Consider the following 21,816-nt stretch of genomic DNA (forward strand, 5'->3'; position numbering starts at 1 on the left):
TAGCTACTTGCACGGCCCTTCTTCACGAGACTATGCCAGAGGAATCAGCCAGCGCCATGCGCAGCACTGGCTTGCGCCGAACAGGGAAGCAGTGAGACGGTGTCTGTGCTCATCTGGACAGGGGTCAGGCTCTGCAAGGGGCATGTCGTCTTAACCTTTCGAATGCTGCCAGGTTCTCGGGTGCCAGGCACTGGTGTGCTGCTGAGTGGAGCGCCGGGTGATTTCCAAGCTGCTGTTGATTTCCATGAGGTGGCTGCAGGCCAGCTGTGAAAGGGTTAAATGTAGTTGCCCATCTCGGTAGCTTCAACAGGTGTTACCACAACAAGCTGGCACCAATCCTGCCCTAGCCATGAGGGGGGAGCCCTGGTCTGTATCCACCCACTACCCAGGAGCTGGGGAGCATCAGCCATTTGTCCGACTAATGTCATTAATGGGGGAGGGAATTCAGTGATTGGGAAGGGCAGACAGCACTGGCTGGAGCCCAGCCTAGAGCGGGGCTCTCTACTCCCCCGGTACGCAAACTGCACAGTCTCAAGCTCCCATGTTCCTCTGCTGGCAGGCCCCCATCCTAACCTGCTGGGTCTTGCTCCTGGCCTGGATCCCACACAGCTACACCAGCCCTGGCTCTGTCTGGAGCGGGAAACACCAACTGTCCACCATGTGGGCAAACGGTGACTCAAATCAGCCCTCCCTCCTCACTGCATCTGCACTTATGTTGTTCTGGCAGGGAATGAGCCCAGGGCTCCCGATGAAAGGCTCCCCCCGTACAACGCTGCAGATAGACGTCCACAAGCATTTCAGACAGCAACGCCAGGCTGTTTCTGTTCCACAGAGCAACTCGTAAGTGCTGCACAGTGAACCTCTGTTCCCTCCCCGCTCCCTGCCTGTTGTAGGGCCTTGGGCACCCTGGACTCGACTCCGGATCCTTGCCGTGCGGCGGGACGGAGGCCAGAACTTTCTGAAGGACCCGCTCCCGACCTAGCACCAAAATGAGGGGGCAGGTTTTCCAAAGCATGGCCGGGAGCTGAGCTGCTCTGAACACACAGCCTTTGGGAGCAGAGCCCTTCTGCGAATATGGCCCCCAAGGCAGCAACCTGAGTCCAGGCTTCCACATCAAATCCTCATTGCTGTTTGTGAGCCACAGGCTAGGGGAGGATCTTGCACCTGGAGGAGAGGTGGAATTTCAGGGAGATCCAGACTGATAGTGTGTCTCCATCTGTCATTAAGGCAGCAGGAGTTAAGGGCCCTCAACAGCCCCTGGGGAAGAGACTGTGATGCAATATAGCGGGCTAATGGCAGGGCGCTTCGCTATGCTGGACTTTCCTGCTTGGTCACCAGCGCCCCTCCCAAAGGCAGGGATCTCCAGGAAAGATGGGAATGAATTCCGTGAGGCGTGGGTGGCGTGCAGAGCTCGGCTGCTGGAACGCAGTAACCTGCGTACAGCCAAAGCCAGCGACAATGGCTCGCTCTGGCTTTTGAGAATTCCATTAGTGACAAAAACTCCTCCGGTATCCAAACTGGCTCCATTAAGGGAGGACCTGCAGGAAAGCGTGCTTGAACGAGCCTTAAGAAGGCAGTTATATAAGATTTCCCCAGGGCTTTGCCTTAGGAAAAGCCGTTCTATTTTTTTCTTACTTTTCTCTTTCAGAGGTAAGTACATTAGCAGGTCACTTCTTGATAACACTCGTACTGGAACAGCGCCTCTGTTCTTCAAATCCCCTTTTCGTACAGCTGCTCACCTGGGGCCAGGTTCTGATCTCCCAGAGGCCAGGTGCAAGTCTGGAGTAACTCCTCTGGAGTTGGGGCAGTTCCTCTGGATTGACACCCTGTGGGCAGCGAGTTCTGAATCTGGCCTGTATTGCCAACTCTTAAAGTAACCCAGAGGCACTGTGGCGCGGCGCTCATAAACCCACACTCTGCATTTTGTTCTTCTTGTCGATGATTTGTGTGTAAGTTCAGTGCCGGTGAAAGCTGCCAGACGGACAGTTCTGCTGGCGAATAGGGGACGTGGCACTCCTTCCCTACCCCTGCGCTGACTAAAGCCTGGAGAAACTGGCACGAGGGACTGGGGCCGGGCAAATGGTGGTTTGCTGGCACTTTGGAAAAATTGGGAAAAATCAAATGTTGAAAAACAAAATTCCAATCGGAGTGTTTAGGTAGCATCAAAACGAAACGTCTCTTTCCGACTTTCAGGCCTTTTGACAAAAGCGAGCAAAGGGTACTGGAGGAGGATGATCCTCCCTTAACCTTTACCCCGGTGGTTTGGATGTGGGACCCTGGTTCAGTTCCCCCCTCTGCCCCTTGAGGTCTCCCACGTTGTAAGTTGGTGCTCAAACCCCTGAGCTGTAGGATATTCTGGAATTGGGCTTTCTCAGTCTCCTCTTGGAGATGTTCCACTGTGGTTAAATAATTTCCTACTCATGGGAGCGGGGCCTGGAACTTGGGTCTCCCCCATGCAGGGTGATTGCCCTAGCTAACCGCTAGGCTAGAGAGCTGTTCTCCCTCCCTTTCACAGGCCCAATGACTCTCCATCGTCCAATGGTGCTGGAACATTTTTAGTAGTGAGGGTGCTGAAAGCCAGCCCCTTACCCCTGTTGGCCCGCCCCCCCCTCAGGCTGGGAGCAGGGCTATGTCTCTGGGAGGGGGGACCTGGATGGGGTAAGAGGGCCAAGGCCACAGCTGGGGGCAGGTGTGGGGCCAGGAGTGGAGGCCCAGGCAGGGGCTGGCAGCCGGGACCCCATGTGTGGGGCCAAGAGCAGAGCACCAACTGTGGGGCTGGGCATGGGGCCATGGGCATGAGGTCAATGCAACTGGAAAAGGTTCAGAAAAGGGCAACAAAAATGATTAGGGGTATGGAACAGCTGCCATATGAGGAAAGATTAATCAGCCTGGGAAATGAAATGAATAGGAAGCAGATTTAAAACAAACAAAAGGAAGTATTTTTTCACACGACGCACAGTCAACCTGTGGAACTCTGCCAGAGGATATTGTGAAGGCCAAGACTATAACGGTTAAAAAAAGAACTAGATAAATTCATGGAGGATTGGTCCATCAATGGCTATTAGCCAGGATGGGCAGGAATGGTGTTCCTAGCCTCTGTTTGCCAGAAGCTGGGAATGGGTGACGGGATGGATAATTACCTGCTGATTACTGGGATGCTGACCTGTTCTGTTCATTCCCTCTGGGATACCTGGCATTGGTCACTGTTGGAAGATAAGATCTGGGCTAGATGGACCTTTGGTCTGACTCAGTATGGTGGTTCTTATGAAGGGTGTCTGGAACAATGGTGCCTTCTTACCCAGCTTGCTTGCCCCTGTCTGTGTGCGGTTTGGGAGCTCTCTGGGGCTGGGAATGTCTCGCTCGTGTATGTGCAGTGCCTAGCACAGCGGGGCCCTGATCTCAATGGAAGCCTCCAGACGTTGCCATAATACAAATCGCATCCAAAAGGGCCCATTTGCTGCAGTCACCGAGAGAGACTGGACACAGGACCGCACACTGCCGTTCTGAGAGCCCCCTGCCCAGCAGAACTGCCCTTAGCCATGCACCCTCTGGGCCAGGTGTGGGTTGGAGTTGCGAGGTCTCGGAGTTGGCTTTTTTAGATTCCCGCAGGCTTAGCGCACTCCTGCTAGCAGGGCAGCGCTTGCAAACAATCCAGCAGCAAAGCACCTTGGTGGCAACAAGTGTTACAAACCCTAAAAATGGAGAGAAAAGAAAAGCAGCCGCAGCAAAGGGTCCACTCCTGCAAGTTACCCCACATTGCGCCTGGTAGGGGTTCCCTGTGGCTTCAGGGAGCTGCCTGCACTGAGCAGCCCACAGGATTGGGCCCCTAAATACCTGGTGTAAATGAATCCTCTATAGTCTTTGCGGGAAAGTCCTGGTTGCTTGAATGTAGTAGCGTGGACTTGCACAGGGCTTGCCGAGCGTGCTGCTTTGCATTACGTTCCCAGGCAAGCTCACGTTTAATCTGGATTTAATAGGGCGGTTATTATATGGCTGGGAACGAATAGGTTTTTAACGATCAGCCCTCTGCTGCGGTTTCGCCACATGTTGTCGATCTATAGCCAGAGGGCAGGTTTGTTAAAGCTCAGTAAATAGATATGCCCGGCAAACGCTCTTTGTTTAGCAGCGGGTCACCCCACAGTGAGATTGAGCTTTCAGAGAAGTGTGCACAGGGAGCTTCCTTCCCAGCAGAGCTGGGCTTCCCCTGACCTCGTGCTGCCCCGATCCCAGTGCCACGGTCCAGGGAACGTTCAGAGCAGACTCTGCAGCCTTGGCTCCTCTCTAACACACGGCGTTCCTGATCCCTGGCTGCGGATCTGTACAGAAACATGGTGCATTTCCCTGACGCGTCTATTCCCCTTCATAGAGTGATTAAGAAATGCACCCCCCTGTCCAGGGAAAGGGCATCTGTCTTCCCTGGCAGCCCTGTTCTGACAGCCCGAGCCCCCAGCAGTGTGTTCTGCGGAGAGAAGATGAATGTTTGACCCCATGGCTGGCCTGGCTGCTACCTGCCTCATTCATCTGCCATGTTAAACTGAGACCTACAGCTGCATTTAGCATTGTAAGGCCCTGCCTGAGCATTGTAAGGCCCTGGAGAGCGTAGAGAGCAACGGGGAAACACCCTGCACTTCATCCCAGGGCTAACTAAAACGCTGAGGAAGGGATGGTCCAGGGGCTAGGATTCTAGCCGGAAACCTGGCTTCAATTCCTTGCTCTGCCCCAGCCATCCTGTGTCTCCGTGCCTCAGTTTCCATCTAGCCAATGGGGATAATAGCCCTACCTCACAGCAGGGTTGGGAGGATCAAAGCAGTACAGCATTGTGAAGTGCACAGATGCTCTGGCGATGGAGGCCGGATAAGTACCTGGGATCAAAGGGCTGGGATTTACCCTCCCATGTGAAGTAGGGTGGTATGGGGAAACTGAGGCACAACAATGGGGAAACTGAGGTGCAACAATGCAGGGGCTCACCCGAGGTTTCAGCGTGAGTAGCAGCAGAGCAAGGAATGGAGCTCCGATCTCCTGAGTCCCAGCTTGCCTTATAGCTCCCAGGCCATCCCGCTGCAGGAAGGGATGCTCAGACAACACCCGAGGAACCATCGTTTCCTGTTGCCTGGTGAAGTTCACACACGAAGCATGACGCTTCTGGATTTAGCGTGAAGTGCGAATCAAGGCCTGGTACCCCACCCGTTCCTGCCAGCTGGGTGGGGGATGCTCACATGCACAGAAAATACCCCCTGCCATTTTATCTTCAGGCTGAGGTATATTTTAACGCAGGCATTGCAAAGCAAGGGGGAAGAGAGAGTGAGAAAGCGACAGAGCCTTTGGAATTCCCAGCTGAGAGGCAGAGCTGCTGAGGGAAGCACAGCCTGGCGGTCTAGCCTAACAGGAGCTTAGAATCTCCTTCAGGACTTTTGGGAAAATACGAGGCATCAAAATCAGAGGCTTTGCTGTGGGAGATAGAAGCACCCTGGTGCTGCAGAAATGGCTGAAACTGATTCCTACGGTACAGCGGGACCTGGCCAATTCCCACTGGTCGCCGGGGTGTGCGTAGTGAATTAACGGCCATAGAAACCCAAGTCAAGGCGACTGATTCCCGAGAGGCACTTTGTTCCCTTCCGTGGACTGTTGGCTGTTCTCTGCATCCTCGTAGCGGCCAGCTGAGCTCAGGGCCCCTGGGGCAAGTGCAGGACGTAAACACTCGCAGGGAGATGGAGTTGCTGCCCCAAGACTTACAGACAGACGGTGGAAGAAGGGAGATGTTGGGATCCCCACTTTGCAGACGGGGAACTGGCCGCCAGGGCTTAGCACCTGCAGTCAGGGCCAGGTTCTCCATGTTCCTGTGGGACGTGCATGGCTGGATTTCTAAAGGTGCGTGGCCTCCAACCTGCACGCAGCAGGCCAAGCTTCCTTACACATCTGACCCCAGTGGTGGGTGAAAGGGGCCCTGTGAGATCTGCACTGAAGGGGATAAGAGGCAGGTGGCAGCTCTGTCTGGAGGAATGGGGACTCCATATTGCTACTGGGAAGGCAAATGGGCCCCATGGTCTGTCTCGTGAGCTCCTCTATATTTGTTGCTGTTGTTGAGGGCTCTTTATGGGTGTTGCTAGTGGAGATTTCTGGGTGCTGTTCCTCTCCACCCCCAAGTTAACTCTTCGGCCCTCTGGGATGCACCATTTTGCAGTGGTGGGACAGTTGCCCTGGCTCTGTGATCTGCCTGTGTGGAGAGACGACAGTTTGCCCTGGGCAGAGACAGATCAGAAACAAGCTCTTCCTCTCTGTGGGATGGGAGCAGCTGTGAGGCGCTCTAGGGCTGGTTCCCAAACATCCCTGTGCCACTGATTACAAGTGGTGCGATGCTGAACCTGGCTTGTCCACCCCACGCCGAATGCTCAGCTGTGGTCAGTGCCGTGGCAGTGTTAAGTCACGGTAGATTCTAGGGTGGGCAGCAGGCCATTGAGACACCACCCTTCAGAGGAGATTCATGCATTGCAAGGCCAGAAGGGATGACTGTGATCATCTGACACATGCCAGAGCACTGCCCCTAACCAGGGTGATGAGCCAGGCTCCCTTCAGCCCAGTTCAGGGGCCTTCCAGTATTTCCCTTTGGGAGAGAAAAAGGGGATCAATAGCTCTGTTGTCCAGACTGGCATTCTCCCTCTGGGGGCCAAATCCCGACATCCGTATTCAAGGCCACATCCTGAGTTAGGCGTTTTGCCCGTCAGCACTTGGGCTTATACAGACTTGCAGCTGGTCACTGTTCAGGAGCCCAGCTCTGTTGCAGCAGGGCCTGTGGTACTTCACAGGGCTACTCCTATGCACAGTGCTCAGTGTGTCTGCTCGGTCTCCCAGGCAGTGCGATTAACCCCTGGCAGGAGCAGGTCTCAGTTAAGGACGTGGCTTTGGGTTCCCTGCTCTAGGCTGCAGCCTGTGACCTGAGGGCTGTGTTACAGATGGAGAGCTGGTGAGAAACCCAGAAGCCAGTCCTCATTTGCTATCAGTGTCCAATGGTCTGTTGCCCCAGGTTCTCTCTGCACTGGCTGGTTCTAGCTGTACCTGGACCCCCTGCTCCCCAGCAGCCCACAGGACACTGAGCTTTCCAGTTGTGTATCGTGCAGTGGTGCAGGATACAGGCAGGGCAGGAGACTCTTGTCCGCTTTGGCCAGGTTCTGGTGGGTAAATGCTTGGACAGCAGATTAGGGTGTAATTACAAGGATTCAGAAGCAATTACCATGCAAGGTGCCCTCTGAATCATGCACATTGTAATCCCCTGGAACCCAGCATGGCATCAGGCCCCTGCCACGGGCTTGCCTGTGGCATGGCAGATGAGGGATAGCTCTGCCGTGGGGCTTCAGGTGGTGACTGATGGCAGATGTCCCTGAGGTTTGGGTGGGTTCTTACAGACTCACTCGTCCTTCCTGCCAGCCCCACCACCTTGCTGCCTGGCTGCTGCAGGTGATTCCTCCCTGCTGGGGGCTGCTCTGATGGGCAGCAGACCTGTTTCCGCCCAGAGAGCGAACTCCTGCCCATGGGGCCTGGGAGCTCAATGCCATGCTGGGTGCATGGGGATTACAAAGTGCCCGGGGCCTGCTGTGGTGGTGGGGTACTGGCCTGGGGCGTCAAAAGCAGTCAGGCACCTGGCAGGGCTGCTGCTGGGATGTAACTTGGCTCAGGGGATAGGAACTGGGTCAGAGGTTCTGATCCAGCCCAGCCTGGTCCCTGTGACGCCAGAATGCTGGCTGCAATGAGCTGGCCGGAGCTGTGGTGGTAGACAGGAGGTGGGGGGCGTATCCAAGGAGCAGTAACATGGGCTCCCTCATTCGCCCCCTGGCTGGCAGCACACTGTCCCTGTGTGCAGGGGGCAGTGCCAGCGCAGGAGCTAGGAGTTCACCCCCTTCTGGATACCCAGAGACCAACAGGGCTCTGAATCTGGCCCCGTTCCCCGATTTAGGGAATGGCCCGGGAGGACCGAGCCCCTCAGGACCAGGGCTGATCGCAGCCTCTTCTCTCTGCAGTGGGACCCGGGGCTGGGCTCAGCCTCTCGGAGAAGGTGGAGCTGTGGGAGTCCCAGGGTGGGCATGGGGAGCGGGTGGGCACGGCTAGTGCTGGCTCTGTGCTGCCAGGGGGTGAGAGCATGCCACTAGGGATTAGGGGCTGCTGAACCTGTCAGCTGCTCAGCGCTCTAATTAGGACAGGTTTCATTACCAAGATGCACTGGCCACTCAACTTCAATTTGCAGAGCTGCTGAGCAACGGGCCTTGCTAGGCGTTGAGCAGCCCGGGGCACGTCCCCGAGCTCACAGCTAAATTCAGCTCGGCTATTTATGGCTCAGGACAGCAGGAGCCTGGTTCCTGCAGGGGCTGGGGCTAGGGACTGCACTGGGGTGGGGGCAAATGGCAGGGGCGAGCGGTGACAGCGGCGAGGGGGTCCCAGTGATGGGCATCTGGTTCCTTAGCAGCTGAGTGTTTAGTGTCCCTTTGAAGAGGCCTAAGCAAGTGCACTCGGGCCGAAGTCAGCTCTGGAGTGGCGGGGGGCAGGCTGGGTGGGGTCTTTTCATAGCCACCTTCCCCTTTCTGGTTGACTCAGCCGTGAGCTAATGCTGGCCCTACCCCCCAACCTGCTGGCCCCTGGGACACTGCCTCTGAGTGAACCCCCCCCCCCCCCCGGCCGCTCCATGGCCCCCTGGGCGCTATATTCAATGGGGTCTCCCGGCCACTCCCTGGCCCCCCGGGAGCTATGTCCAGTGCATTAGTACACATACTTGAAATGGCCTCCGCATGCTGCCCCATGCCCTCAGCTTGCCCATGGAGCAATCCCTGTGCAGCAGGAAGGCTCAGATCTGGGCTGGCACTGGCAGCTGCTAGAGGGTCTGTTTCAGTATTGGGCCCCACTGCGCCTCCCACACATGCCTCCTGGGAGGGGCTGGCAGGGGTAGGGTAGAGCCTTTTAGGATCCTCCCAAATTCCATCTCACCTCTGCCCTTTCGTGCCCACTTTCCCTTGTGCCATTCCCCGCCTCCCCCCTTCAGCCCGGCCTGGCTCACTTCCGAGCTGCCTAACCCTTGTCTCCAAGGTGCTGTTGATCTGCAAACCTGTTTTTCCAGCCCTCGAGTAAAGGTTAGGCAGCCAGGCAGCACAGGCGGGCATCCCATTGGCCGTGGGCCTGTGTGGGGACTGCTAGGCTGCTCCGAAGGGACGAGGGGGATAAAGTCTCCAACGAGGACCCCGGGGACTCTGCTCCTCCCTCCCCTGGCTACCGAGTGGCTGCTTTCCTGTATTCCAGCCCTGCCTGGCACCCTCCCCTGGCGAGGGCTAGTCAGGGAGTTCACTCCCCCAGGGCTGGAATCCGGGAGAGGCTTCTGGCTCCTGGCACAGGGACACAAAACCTTCCCCTCTTGGGCTGCAGTTGGAAGGAGCCAGCGCTACTCAGAGCACCCGCTTGGGTGCCAGTCCAGCTGCAGGCGAACGGGGCCTGTGTCACCCACTGGCACTGGTTGCCAGTGCTGTCAGAAATGCCACAGCTGTGTAGCTCCCTTGCAATACAGCTAGGTCCCCCAGGAAACACAACAGCTTTGCACTAGGGCCCAGACGTCAAACTCCCTTAGAGCATCAGGGGCTAGGGCAGAATTGCACCCAGTACCAATAGCCACTAATGGCCTGCGTCACATCCTGGGCTGTCATAGCCATTCCCACAGCTGGATCCATGTCATTCTCCTCCTTTTCGGGGTAGGGAAACTGAGGCACATACTTGCCCGAGATCAGCCAGCCAGCGTGTATCTGTGAGAGCTGGGAATCAGCCCCCTCTGCTCCTATCTCCCAGGCTTGTGTCCTACCCTGGAACCATGCTGTCTCCCTGGCTGACTGAGGGGCTGTGTGCTGTGGATGCCTGTGCGGGGGGTTAGCAGGGATTTTGGGGTTGAAGGGGCTGCCAGTGGGGAAGCTGTCACCAGTGCTCTGTTCTCTTTGCAGAGGCCCATGGGGAGATCAAAGCAGGCTGCCTGTAAATAGGCTGCTTTCCGCCAGGCTTTGACTCTCTAATTGATTTCTGGAGCAGTGTGACAGCGTTTCCACGCAGCTGTTTGTTTTTACAAGGCTGGCATGTTGCTTTCCACTTGGCACGCACGCTCCTGCTTGTGCTTTTGCTGCAGATTCCCCAGCACTTAGCAGCCCGGCCTCAGGTCTTCAAGTGTTGCACTTAATGAGTGTAATGGTGTCTAGAAACTGGCTCAATATGCAGCAGTGTGTGTGAAGAGAGAGTTAGCCTCCAGGCACCGGCCAAATAGGATGGATGCGGCTGTAGGTCCTTCGGGCTTCCATGAGAAAATTGATAGCCTGGATTCCCCGTGGCCTGGAAGTTCCTGAAATTAAAGCGCAGACACTGGACAGAGAGCAGGATGGTCTAGTGGTTAAAGCATTTGCATGGGGCTTGGGAGATCTGGGTTTAGCTTCCAGCTCTGCCACAAATTGCTTGCACTACCTTTGTCACGTCACTTAATCTCTCTGGGGATAATATTATTAGTCAGTCTTGTCTGCTTTGCTTGGAAGCTGTGAGGGGCCAGGGCTGTCTCTCAGTAGGTGTATGTTCCTGCCCCCAGTGCTAGTGTCATGCTGCGAGTGAAGTATGTGACCTCTTTGCTCTTTTGAGTGTGTGCACCTTGCACGGGGACCTGCAAAGTGCTGAGGAGACACCCATTGACCCCCGTGCACTGGTCGCAAGGTGTGGCATGGAGTCTTTCTGGGGACTGACTCTTACTGGCTTGCCGTGCCACCCTGGTCAGGAGCCTGGAAGGCTTTGTCTATCTACACTGCATTGTAAATCCAGGGCTGTGAGACTCCACGTTTCCATGCTGCACTGCAAACCTGGGCTTACCATTGCTGGACCTGGGTCTCCCAGCCATGCTGATGTGTCCACACTGCACCGCGTGGACCTTCTGCCTTGGTTCTGCAGCTAAACCTGTGTGCACACTGCGTGGTGACAGGGCTTGGTCCCAAGTCTCAGCAGAATTCTGGATCTGATCCCCCTCCTTCCCCCAGCAGGATCCTGAGTGCTCACTGACCTGAGTCAGGCTGATGTGCGTGTAGACAGAAGCGGGGCTTGAGCTCGGGCTCAAACCTGCGTCAGAGCCTGGCTTAGTGTGCTGTGTGGACACACCCAAAGGGAACCTGCCTCCGCACATTGCAAACGCCATTAGAAGGCTGCACTTGTAGTAAAACGCCTTTAGTAACAGAGACAAGTATTTCCTTAAACTATTCCCTTTATTGGCAAAGAGCAGCTCAGCTTCCTTTATAAACCAGAGACCCTGCAGCCCCTCTGGAGTGCCAGGAATGACTCAGAGGCTTTATTTGCCCTGGAGCAGTGCAAACAACAGCCCTGAGGTAAAAGTCAAACAGCTGGGATGTGCACAGGGTCTCAGCTCCTTAGAGGCTTAATTCAGGACCCTGATTTCACTGCCTGTCCATTGCAAGTCATTGTTTAACCAGCTTAATAGTAGGGAAACTTCCATAGTAGACAGCACTTGTGGTAGCAAATGGATCCATTGTGCCAGACTCCCCTACGTGGACTTTGGTGGAGTTACGCTAGGGAATAACCTGACCCATTGACTCAGTGTCTTCTCTCCTATTGCATGCAGGGCAGGCTGTTACCCTCCAGCAGCTAGAAGCCCCAGCCAGAGGCAGGAGGGGCAGGGCCTGGGGCCTGGTGATGGGCCACGCAGCTCCTTGGCTGTAGATCAATAGTCCAGTGTGGGCCTGGTCAAAAACACTTTGCAGGCTCTCTGATGGCCTCTGCGACCATCAGCTGGTGACTGTGGTACCATCTCTTGGTGGCTGGGTGTTTTGATCTGTGGGCCCCACCCAGTGGGGTAGGATGCAGGATCCCGTGCCTGAAGCATTGGGGACCAGGGTCTTTCTAGCAGGGCAAGGAAGAAACAATTCCATGGGAGCTGCAAGCGCAGTTTGGCAGGGACCTGAGCTGGGTGAGCTGGGAGTTAGGAGTAGCTTGGATTTCTATCTGAACAATTCTATGCCCTGCACTGCCACAGACTCAGCGGGGAAGTGCCCTCTACAGAGTCACCAGCAAGGCTGCCTGGAGTGCAGAGGTCTCTCCTCCAACTCCTGGTTCTGCCAGAGTCGACGAAGCTGGGGCCCAGGCCCACTGCCGGACCCCAGTAATTTGTACCGGTTTCCCCTCACCTCTCGTCGGCCCTGGGTTCTTCCCTGCCCCAGTTAGCTTGTGAGATGTGCCAAGATCAGCCCAAGGTGATGTGGATGCAGGGAAGCGGGCCCATGGCACACTAATCAGCTGTGTGCCATCCCCCCTGAGCTTGTTTGTGTCCCCTTGGGTACCGAAGAGCTAATGCCAGTTGTCATAACATTTTTTCCCAGATCTGGACCTTAGCATCCAAAATATGGGTGTTAGCATGAAAACCTCCAAGCTTAGTTACCAGCTTGGACCTGGTAATTGCTGCCACCAGCCAGGAATTATACAGTGCCTAGCTCACTGTGGTCTCCCCAAAACCTTCCCTGGGGGACCTCAAGACTCAGATTCCTTGAGTCTCACAACAAAGGGGAATAAACCATTTCCCTTCCCCCTCCTCCCCTCCAGGTGTTCCCTCCCTGGGTTCCTGGAGAGATATACAGAAGCAGGCTCCCTGAATCTAAACAAAGGGATTCTACCCTCCCCGTTTCAAGCCCTGGAAACACAAGTACCGAGAGAGCTAATCTCTCTTCTCCCTCACCCAGAGGGTATGCAAAGTCAGGCTTAGTAAATCTAACACAAAGAGATTTTCCCCCTGACTTCTTCCTCCCACCAATTTCCTGGTGAGCTGCAGACTCAATTCCCTGGAGTCCCCACTAAAGAAAAACTCCAACAGGTCTTAAAAAGAAAGCTTTATATAAAAAGAAAGAAAAAAACATTAAAAATAGGCTCTGTATTAAGGTGACAATATACAGGGTCAATTGCTTAAGGGAAAAAAAATGAATAAACAGCCTTATTAAAAAAGAATACAATTTAAAACATTCCAGCAACTACACACATGTAAATACAAAAGAAAAACAATATAAACCTATTGTCTTACTATCCTTGTACTTACAACTTGGAAACAGAAGATTAGAAAGCCTGGAGATAGAAAAATCACTCTCAGAGCCAAGAGGGCACAGACCCAAGACAAAGAACTCACACCCAAAACTTCCCTCCACCCAGATTTGAAAAAGTCTTGTTTCCTGATTGGTCCTCTGGTCAGGTGTTTGGTTCCCTGTGTTAACCCTTTACAGGTAAAATAACATTAACCCTTAGCTATCTGTTTATGACACCAGTCCTCTGTCCTTGTCTTGTGTTGCAGAATATCGTTGCCAAGTATGGCGCTCAGTTCCGGGGGAACTCGCAGCATGACGCCTTGGAGTTCCTGCTCTGGTTGCTGGACAGAATGCACGAGGATCTGGGCTCCTCGTCACCCAGCCAGAAAGCTAGGACAGCGGGCAAGGTCAGTGTCCTCCACCCTCCCTTGCCAGAAATCTCTGCACTCTCTCCCCAGGGCACTGCTGTTGTAAGGAGCTGGCTGGGGTGTATGTGTTGCCACTGCTCTCTAGCGGGTGGGATCAGAGCTGCTCAGCTGTGTGTCCTAGGCCCTGCACTGCTAACAGAGATTCTCCCACAGTAAGGACCTGCGCTCTTGGGATGGGGAAATTGGAGTGAAGTTCTGTGTGGCTGCTGTGTTAGTGCAGCACTGGGACAATGGAAAAGACCTGTAGGATGAGGATAAATATGTCAAAGACTGTGAGATGCTCAAGTACTGTGGTCAGGGGGGCCAGGTAAGAATCATGGATAGATAGATGAGACCATGGATTTGGTACCCTCTTATCATGTTCCCCCACTCCCCGCACAGGGTCCTCCTCAGCCAGTCAGAGGCTGGGGTGTTTCCCTAAAACTGAGGGATAGTTTCTGTTTACTCAGTGACTCTTGGTGGGGTGAGAACATGGCTGATTGGCCTCTGTGCTGTTGGTATTTTCCTCCCGCCAGTGGAATGACCTGTGCCCTGGGCCCAGCCTTTTCCCAGTACAGATCAGCATGGTTTTGCCATTGCAACGTCAGGGCAATGTGTGTTACCACACCAACTGTGGGGAGTGGCTGCTGCCTGCAGAGGATAAAAGCCCTACTGCTGGTGCCAGCTAGCGCAGCTCCTCTTGTAGCCCAGGAGACAGAAGGCACTTTCTAAAACCAGGGCTCCTGGGTTCTCTTCCCAGGGCATTGGGTGTATGGCTGAGCTGGCAATCGTGGTGTTTGTGCCTGGGGTTTTGCTGCGACATGTCGTGGAGCTTCTTTAGCTGGGGGAGAAGGGGCTTTCGGAGATTCTAACACCACAGGGGACCATCCTGGTCTGACCTCTGGCATGGCAGTGTCTGAGCAGCCCCCAGCCAGCATTTGGGTTGGGGCGGAGCTGGGTCAACACAGCACATGCAGCTACTGCGAAGGGGCTCGTGTGCCTGGCAGGGGGCTGCAGCATCACAGACACACTGAACTCACTGTGTGGGGCAGGGACAGGCCCAGCAGGGAGCAGTTCCCTTGTAACAACACACTGGCCTAGCCTGTCCATGGTTATAGCCCTGCCCCTCTGTTAAGTCGCACCCCCTGGAGCCTGCCCCTGTTTCACAGGAGCTCCTGCTTTCCCTGCAGCCAGTTCTGTGAAGCTGGGTGCCAGCAGAGCCTTAATGCGTCCCTCCTTACAGCACCTCTGAGGTAGGGCGGGGTCATCCCCATTTTACAGATGGGGAAACTGAGGCACAGAGTGGGACTATGACATGCCAAGTCATTTGCAGAGACAGGATTAGAACTGGGTCTTCCTATCTCCCAAATCCCTGCTTGAGCTGGATCTGGGCTAAGCTGGAACCTGGGTGCCTCCTTCCTGACCCTTCTCACCTGGCCAGTGGCGACCCCTGCATGAGCATCATTTGCAGCAGGAGTCCTTGTGTATGGCACATCCGCGGGGTAAGCCCTTTGGCCCTGGTCTTGCTCCTCCAGTGTGGCTTTGGGGCAGTGCAGAGGAGGCATCGGACTTGTTGGTGCAAGGCACTGAGATCCCCCTTTCCAAGGCTGTGTCGTCACCCTGCATGGGATCCTGTGTGATGGGAGCTGCCTGGGTCCGCAGCAAAGGCAAACCACCCTAATAACAAGAATGTCTTGCATATACCTCCTGCCGTCCCGTGTCATCTTAGAGCTCTTTGCCAGCCATGTACCTAGCACTGAAATGCAGCCACCGCTGGGGTGGAACTCAGCAGCTCTGTAACAGTGCACAGCGACACTGCACCACAGTTTAAAACAGGAAGTGAAGGAAGATGTCATGCACAGGGCGGTTGGGTGGGCAGACTGTAATTAGCCAAGCTGGGGTTTGGGCTAGAGTGGAGAGACCGGTTTAATGACTCTTGCCCCTTTTGAGTAGGGAAATATCTGTGACTAGACCTAGGATTTTACAGGTAGCTCGTTATTTGGTCAGCGGTTTATCGGAGCATATCTCAGCCAGGGCTTGCCTGGAAGTTGCCCAGCCCCGTGTATAACTCTCACACCAATCCTAGATCCTGCCACGCTGCTCTGGTAACATGCTACCTCCGCTTTGCACAGGCGTGGCTAACTGCACGCAGCCCCAATGCATTGGGCCCACTGAGTTTTGCTACTCATTATCTGCCTTGTTTGATTGGTTTCTTAAACCACATGGGATGGTTTCCTCTTCTTGACTGGTTGATTCCTAGACTTGCTAAGAGCTCTGAGTGGCAGTGAGAACAGATCCTGTGAATTCAGATCTGCCACACCTTCTCGCTCTGCAAACATCCCTGCAAACCCTTCTCCTGCTTCCCTCTTCTGTCCTGGCCCAGGTATGGAACCAACCTCCCGCTCCCACCCTGGAGTCCCTCTGCTTCATCCAACCCACAGACTCTGTCAGTCACCCACCCTCTCCAAGGTGACCCCTCGCTCAGCACATCCTACCAAAGAACTGGCTGGCCTGGTTTTGGCTGTGGCCTGGTCTCGCTATGGGATTTGGCCAGCAGCAGGCAGCAAGCGAAGCCCACACGGAAGCTGTGATTTACACCAGTAAAGTTTTCTCTGGCTTGAAATGGGTGTGAACTCAACTGGTGTAAAGTGGATGGCTGTTGCTAGGGCAGGGCAGGGCAGGACAGGACAGCCTGGGGATTTGTGGAGTTTCCCTCTGTCTTCCTGGCTGATGTTTCTTGGCTTCCAACAGCCTTCATGGACGCTGTATGGACCACGCCAGGGGCCTGACCCTCTGGCTGCCAACACTGGGCACCCCCACTGGGAGACCCCCACACCACAGCGTTTGCCCCCAAACCTGCACTGAGGTTGGCCCCAAAGCATCCCTGCCATGGGTGGATTTTGCAGGACTGCCAGCCCAGTGTCTGCGTCATGCCAAGGGCCTAGTTTCTCTGGGGGCTCTGCCCCTGTGATGGCAAGGCCTTGGGAGCTGGTTCCAGCTGGCGTTGCAGTGCCCTTGATGTGAGCCCCCCGCCCACTGGGGGGAAACCCATGTCTCCACGTGACTGCTAATCTTGCCATGCAGGATGTTCTCTGTCATATCCCCCCCCAGTGCTGACCTCTGGCATGGTGCTAAGGGGGTGCTGTGCTGCAGTGAGGGGTGCTCTCCTCTTACCTCTGGGCCTCAGATCTAACCATATGGAGTCATCTCGTTCTGAGGACCAACCTGTATGGCTAGAATAAAGGGAAGCCCCTCCCCCCGCCCCGTCCCAAAGAGAGAGAACTAGCTAACAGTTAGAGAAGGGAAGTGCGCATCCAGATTCCTGGGTACTGAACCTCTCTCTGCCAGCGACCTACTGTATGACCTTGGGCAAATCACATCTGCTCGCTGTGCCCCGCCTGCAGCATAGGGTTAGTGCCCCTGGCCTGCCCCCGGGGGCCTTGCAAAGCGCTTTGAGGTACTGGCTGCAAGGGCCTGTACTTGGACGAAGGATCGTCACTGTTGTTCAAACAGCTTTGTGTGGCACAGGGGCTGCACAGCAGCAATACCCAGAGCCGGATAGCTCTGACCCCATCCTGCTGCATCCTGTGGAGGGAGGCTCGGGATGCACCGGCCGTTCTGTGGATTGGGCAGAGAGTGAGCACAGCAGAATGGGGGGTCTCCGAGGGAATGGGCTGCCTCTATCCATCCCGGAGACTCCCACCTCCAGAGGCACAGTGAATCCATCAGCTTGAGCACATAGGTAGTGCGCCTGCCCACGGACAGCTCGGGACCATGAGAAAAGTGGGAGAAGCAGGGGCCGGGGAAGCCAGAGAGCTGGTGGGAGCAGGGCCCGACGCAGGCAGCTGTCGCTGCTGGAGCACTCAGCAGGTTTAACAAGGTTCCTCAGCCTTCATCCGGCTACGGCGCCCACGCTGCGCCTTGTGTGGGCTGCAGGCCCCTCAGGAGGGCCCCTGACCCTGTTTCCATCCTTGGCTGGGCCCTGAATGGGGTTGTTAGGCTGGGACCCAGAGAGAGACAATAAGGGAATGCAGAGCTTTGAAAGCTGCTGCTCCCACATTGTGTTCTCTGGCTTCAGGAGGCCGGGCAAGTGGCTGGGGCTGAATGGTGTCTGAGCTGGGGCTGAAAGGAGATGACAAATAATGTGCTGCTTGTGATTCGCGGCACACAGTTGCTTGGCTGGCCCTCTGCCAGTGGCACATCCGCCTTTGCGGACGTCCTAGCCTTAGGAGGGGTCTGGCTTTGGGCTGTTCCTCCTTCACCTGTTCAGTCACCTCAGGGAGGCGATGTCCTTTCTGATGGTGCTCAAACATGGGGCACAGGGTTGGGTATCTGAAGGGGAAGACTGTGAAGAGGGGAAGTGTTTCCCAGTGGGTAGAGTCCTAGCCTGGCACTTGGGAGACCTGGGTTCAAGTCCCTGCTCTGCCCCAGACTCATGGGTAAATCCCTTAACTTCCCTGTGCCTCAGTTTCCTATTTATGGAATAGGGATAGTAGCATTGCCCCACCTTGTGGGATAATCCTGGCCTGCTAATCCAGTCCTGGTGCCCACGTATCCCTGCCAGTGAATGCACCTCTTTCCTCACCTGCTGCTGCTCCAGCTCCTACCCACTATGGGAGCATGGCTCTTCTACAGACCACTGGGGATAAGACTGAGTCCCACCACACTTGTTTCACCTCTGGCCACACACCCTGCTCTGAAGTGGGGTCTCTAGTGAAGCAAGGCTGAGGCTAAGCGCCCGCCACAGGGCAGCCTGTCACTGTTCGTGACCGGCAGGATCCCAGCCAAGCTCACTGCAGACATCTCCGCTGCCCCCATGGGGAACCGGCAACTAACGCGAGTTCCTGGGCGGCTTCATACAGGTTAATTCTGTGGGACGTTAAAGCCCGTGCCGCTCAGCCGCCATCTCTGCGTTTGCCGGCACTCCCCTCTCCGTGACATTCCAGTGCCCGTTAGAAGCAGAGGCAGAACATCACTGTGTGTATGTTTGCTTGGGTGAATTGGCTTTGCAGCTGTTGTAGTCAATGGCTCATTGCCCCAGTGCCCAGCAGCAGTCAGGGGCTGCCTCATGGTGCTGTGCCCCCCCTTGGCTACATGCTGGTCTCGTTCCTCCCCTTCCTAGCTCCAACGAGGTCCTAGAATGGAACATGAGGACGGCCATGCTGAGTCAGACCAGTGACCCATGGGGCCAGGTGTCCGGTCTCTGACACTGCCCAGTACTGGAGCTTCAAGGGGAGTGTACAAAACAGGGCAATTTTGGAGAGATCCACCTCTGTGTTCCCCTCCCAGCTTCTGGTAGCCAGAGGTTTAGGATTGGCAATGAGTTCCACAGGTTGACTGTGCATTGTGTGAAGAATTATTTCCTCTTGTTTGTATTAAACCTGCTGCCTATTTATTTCATTGGGTGACCCCTGATTATTGTGTTGTGTGAAGAGGTAAATACAACTTCCTTATTCACTTTCTCCACACCAGTCATGATTTTTATAGACCTCAAACATATCCCCTCCTAGTCGCCTCTCTTCCAAGCTGAACAGCAATAATCTTTTCACTCTCCCCTTGTATGGAAGCCATTCCATGCCCTTGATCATGCCGGTCTCTGAACCATGTCCAGTTCCACTGTATCCTCTTTGAGATGGAGTGACCAGAATTGGACAAAGTGTTCCAGGGGTGGGTGCACCATGGATTTATGTAGTGGCATCATATTTTCTGTCTTATTTTCTATGCCTTTCTTCATAGTTCCTAGCCTTTGTGACTGCTGATACACACTGAGCTGAAGTTTTCAGAGAATGATCCACAATGATTCCAAGATCTCCTTGAGTGGCAACAGTCAATTTAGACCACATCATATAGGTCTAGTTGGAATCATTTTTTCCAATGTGCAGTACTTTGCACCTATCAATGTTAAATTTCACCTCCTATTTTGTTGCTCAGTCACCCAGTTTTGTGAGATCCCTTTGTAACTCTTCGCCGCCAGCACATGTGCCACTCTGTTGTTCACTCCCTTTTTCCAGCTCCTTAACGAACAGCACAGGAACCAGCACAGATCCTTGGGGGTTCCCACTGTTAACGTCTCTCCATTGTGAAAACTTTCCATTTATTCCTACCCTTTGTTTCCTATCTTTTAGATCCAGGAGAGGACCTTCCCTCTTATCCCATGACTGTTTACTTAAGACCCTTTGGTGAGGGACCTCTTCAAAGGCTTTCCAAAAGTCCAAGTACACTATATTCACTGGGTCCTCCTTCCCCACATGCTTCCCCATGCTGACTCCCTTGCAGAATTCTAACAGATTGGTGAGGCGTGACTTCCCTTTACAAAAGCTGTGTTGACTCTTCCCCAGCATATCGTGTTTATCTCAGTGTCGGATAATTCTGTTCTTCGCTACAGTTTCTGCCAATTTGCCTGTCCATTACAAGCTGTTTCCTCGCCGTGCCAGCCAGCACTTGCATCCTGCGCTCTGAAGAGGAACAGGCGCTCAGTCAGGCAGGGCTGATCCAGCCGTTAACCTATCCCCTTGTCCCCTGCCTCCTAGCTCCCACGCGCTCCTCAGAGAGAGGATTACAGTTCAGATCTATTCAGAATCTTGGCCACCCATGACGGCTGCCATCTCCTCCCACCTGCGGCCCTCATGGCGGGGGAGCACAGCATAACTTAGCGCTTCCCATTTCCATAGGGCCTGTCAGCTCGAAGAGCTTTGCAAGCTCCGGCCAGGCTCTGATCTCACACCCACTTTCCAGCCGTGTTGCTCTGCCAGCTTCGATGGGTAATTGCCAATTCTTCAAGTGCTGGTCCCTAGGTGTACTCCACATGGGGGACATGCATGCACACCATGCACCTACCAGGATGTTTTGCAAGCAATGCCTGTTGGCCTGCACATGATTAGTCTAGTTGGATACTGTTTTCCCCTTTTAATTCCCCACCTGGGGATTTTCCCTTAAAGAAGTCTGGGATTATGCCCAGAGTCCTGGGGTTTATAAGAACAGCCATACTGGGTCAGACTGAAGGTCCATCTAGCCCAGTATCCTGTCTTCCAACAGCGGCCAATGCCAGGTGCCCAGAGGGAATGAACAGAACAGGTCATCACTGAGTGTCCATCCTGTCACCCATTCTCAGTCTCCGACAGGCAGAGGCTGTTCAAAAATAGTTTCCTGCCCTTGTTCCTTTTTAGTGAGGGATGAACATCAATGCTGCCTCCACGGCCTGAGTGAGGCTCATGTTTCTGCCAAGTGCAGCACCTGCTGCTTTTTTCCCTCAGGACTTGTGCGTGTGGGGAGCCAAGGCTCAGAAAACATCAGTCAGATCAGGGCTGGGTACCCCCCACCCTGTACATCAGTCTCACAAAGCGGGCAGCGCCCCTCTGAGTGTGAGCTTGGGAACAGAGGTTAGGACTGTTAAGCCAAAGGAGAAGGCTTGAGAGCAAGGGGCATGGCCACAGACAATAAGGACAAGCCATCTTCATCTAAGTCTGCTCTGAAGAGAAAGCCCCGTCTTTCCCAGCCCCGTCAAAGTCAGGAGAGCCGGCACGCACGAGTGCTAAGGACTGAGGAGAAGGAGGCACCTAAGGGTTCAGATTTGACAAGTCTGACATCAGCTCTGATGGTGAAGGCTCAGGATAAACAGCTCCTGGTGCTCCTAGCCCTTCTAGAGCGGCTGCTCCCATCCCAGGAGGGCGGAGAAGCGTAACTTTGTTCCATCCAAGAGAGGAGAGTTTCTGTTCTCTCACCCGCTGCCGAAGTCGGTGGTGAAAGTGGCTACAGAGCAGCCAGGACCCAGTCCCCTAAGGCTGCTCCTTCTGATAGGGGGCAGAAGTCACTCAATCTTCTCTTCCACCTCCCTCCAGTTCCAGATCTCAAATGACCAGGCCCTCTTGGCCAAATCTGATTTTACTAGTTACACAAAGTGTATGGAATTTAAGGCCACGCTCCCTGAAGAGAATGGGGCCTGCTTCCAGGCCGTAGTGGATGAGGGCAAATTGGTGGCCAAAACTTCCCTCTGAGTATTTTTGGTCCCTCCAGCATCCCTGGAGAGAGGGTAGGAGTGGGGGGTTCCTGTGCTGCATGTCCCTCACTCCCGTCTGGCTTGGGTTTAATTCTGTTCCACCGAGGCACTTTCTAGCAGGGGTGTAAATCGCTGGAACCGTCAGCCATATCTGCATTCCCCTGCAGCCGCGGTTCCCTGGAGCACAGCCTGGGCTCTGCTTGTGCCTGGCTCCCCCAGCTCAGCGCTGTGCTTTAGACAGCATTAGCAAGTTTCATTAGCCCCTTTGCATGCAGCTGCCTCTCTCCTTTGCCTTGAGTCAGGCCTTCTTCCTGCAAACAGGACCTCAGTGTGAGGGTATGGA

At 54.8% G+C, this 21,816-nt stretch overlaps 1 protein-coding gene across 2 annotated transcripts in view; it reads left to right on the forward strand.

Annotated features, from left to right (window-relative positions):
• The window catches only part of USP43 (ubiquitin specific peptidase 43), a 200,862-nt gene that overhangs the window by 24,728 nt on the left and 154,318 nt on the right, over positions 1 to 21,816 (forward strand). For both annotated transcript variants that reach the window (XM_030534619.1, XM_030534617.1), the window contains exon 2: positions 13,337 to 13,477. In XM_030534619.1, coding sequence (XP_030390479.1) covers positions 13,337 to 13,477 — 141 coding nt within the window. The remainder of the gene's footprint in view (positions 1 to 13,336; positions 13,478 to 21,816) is intronic.

Source organism: Gopherus evgoodei, chromosome 15 (genome assembly GCF_007399415.2).
Source record: "Gopherus evgoodei ecotype Sinaloan lineage chromosome 15, rGopEvg1_v1.p, whole genome shotgun sequence".
Lineage (NCBI taxonomy): Eukaryota > Metazoa > Chordata > Testudines > Testudinidae > Gopherus > Gopherus evgoodei.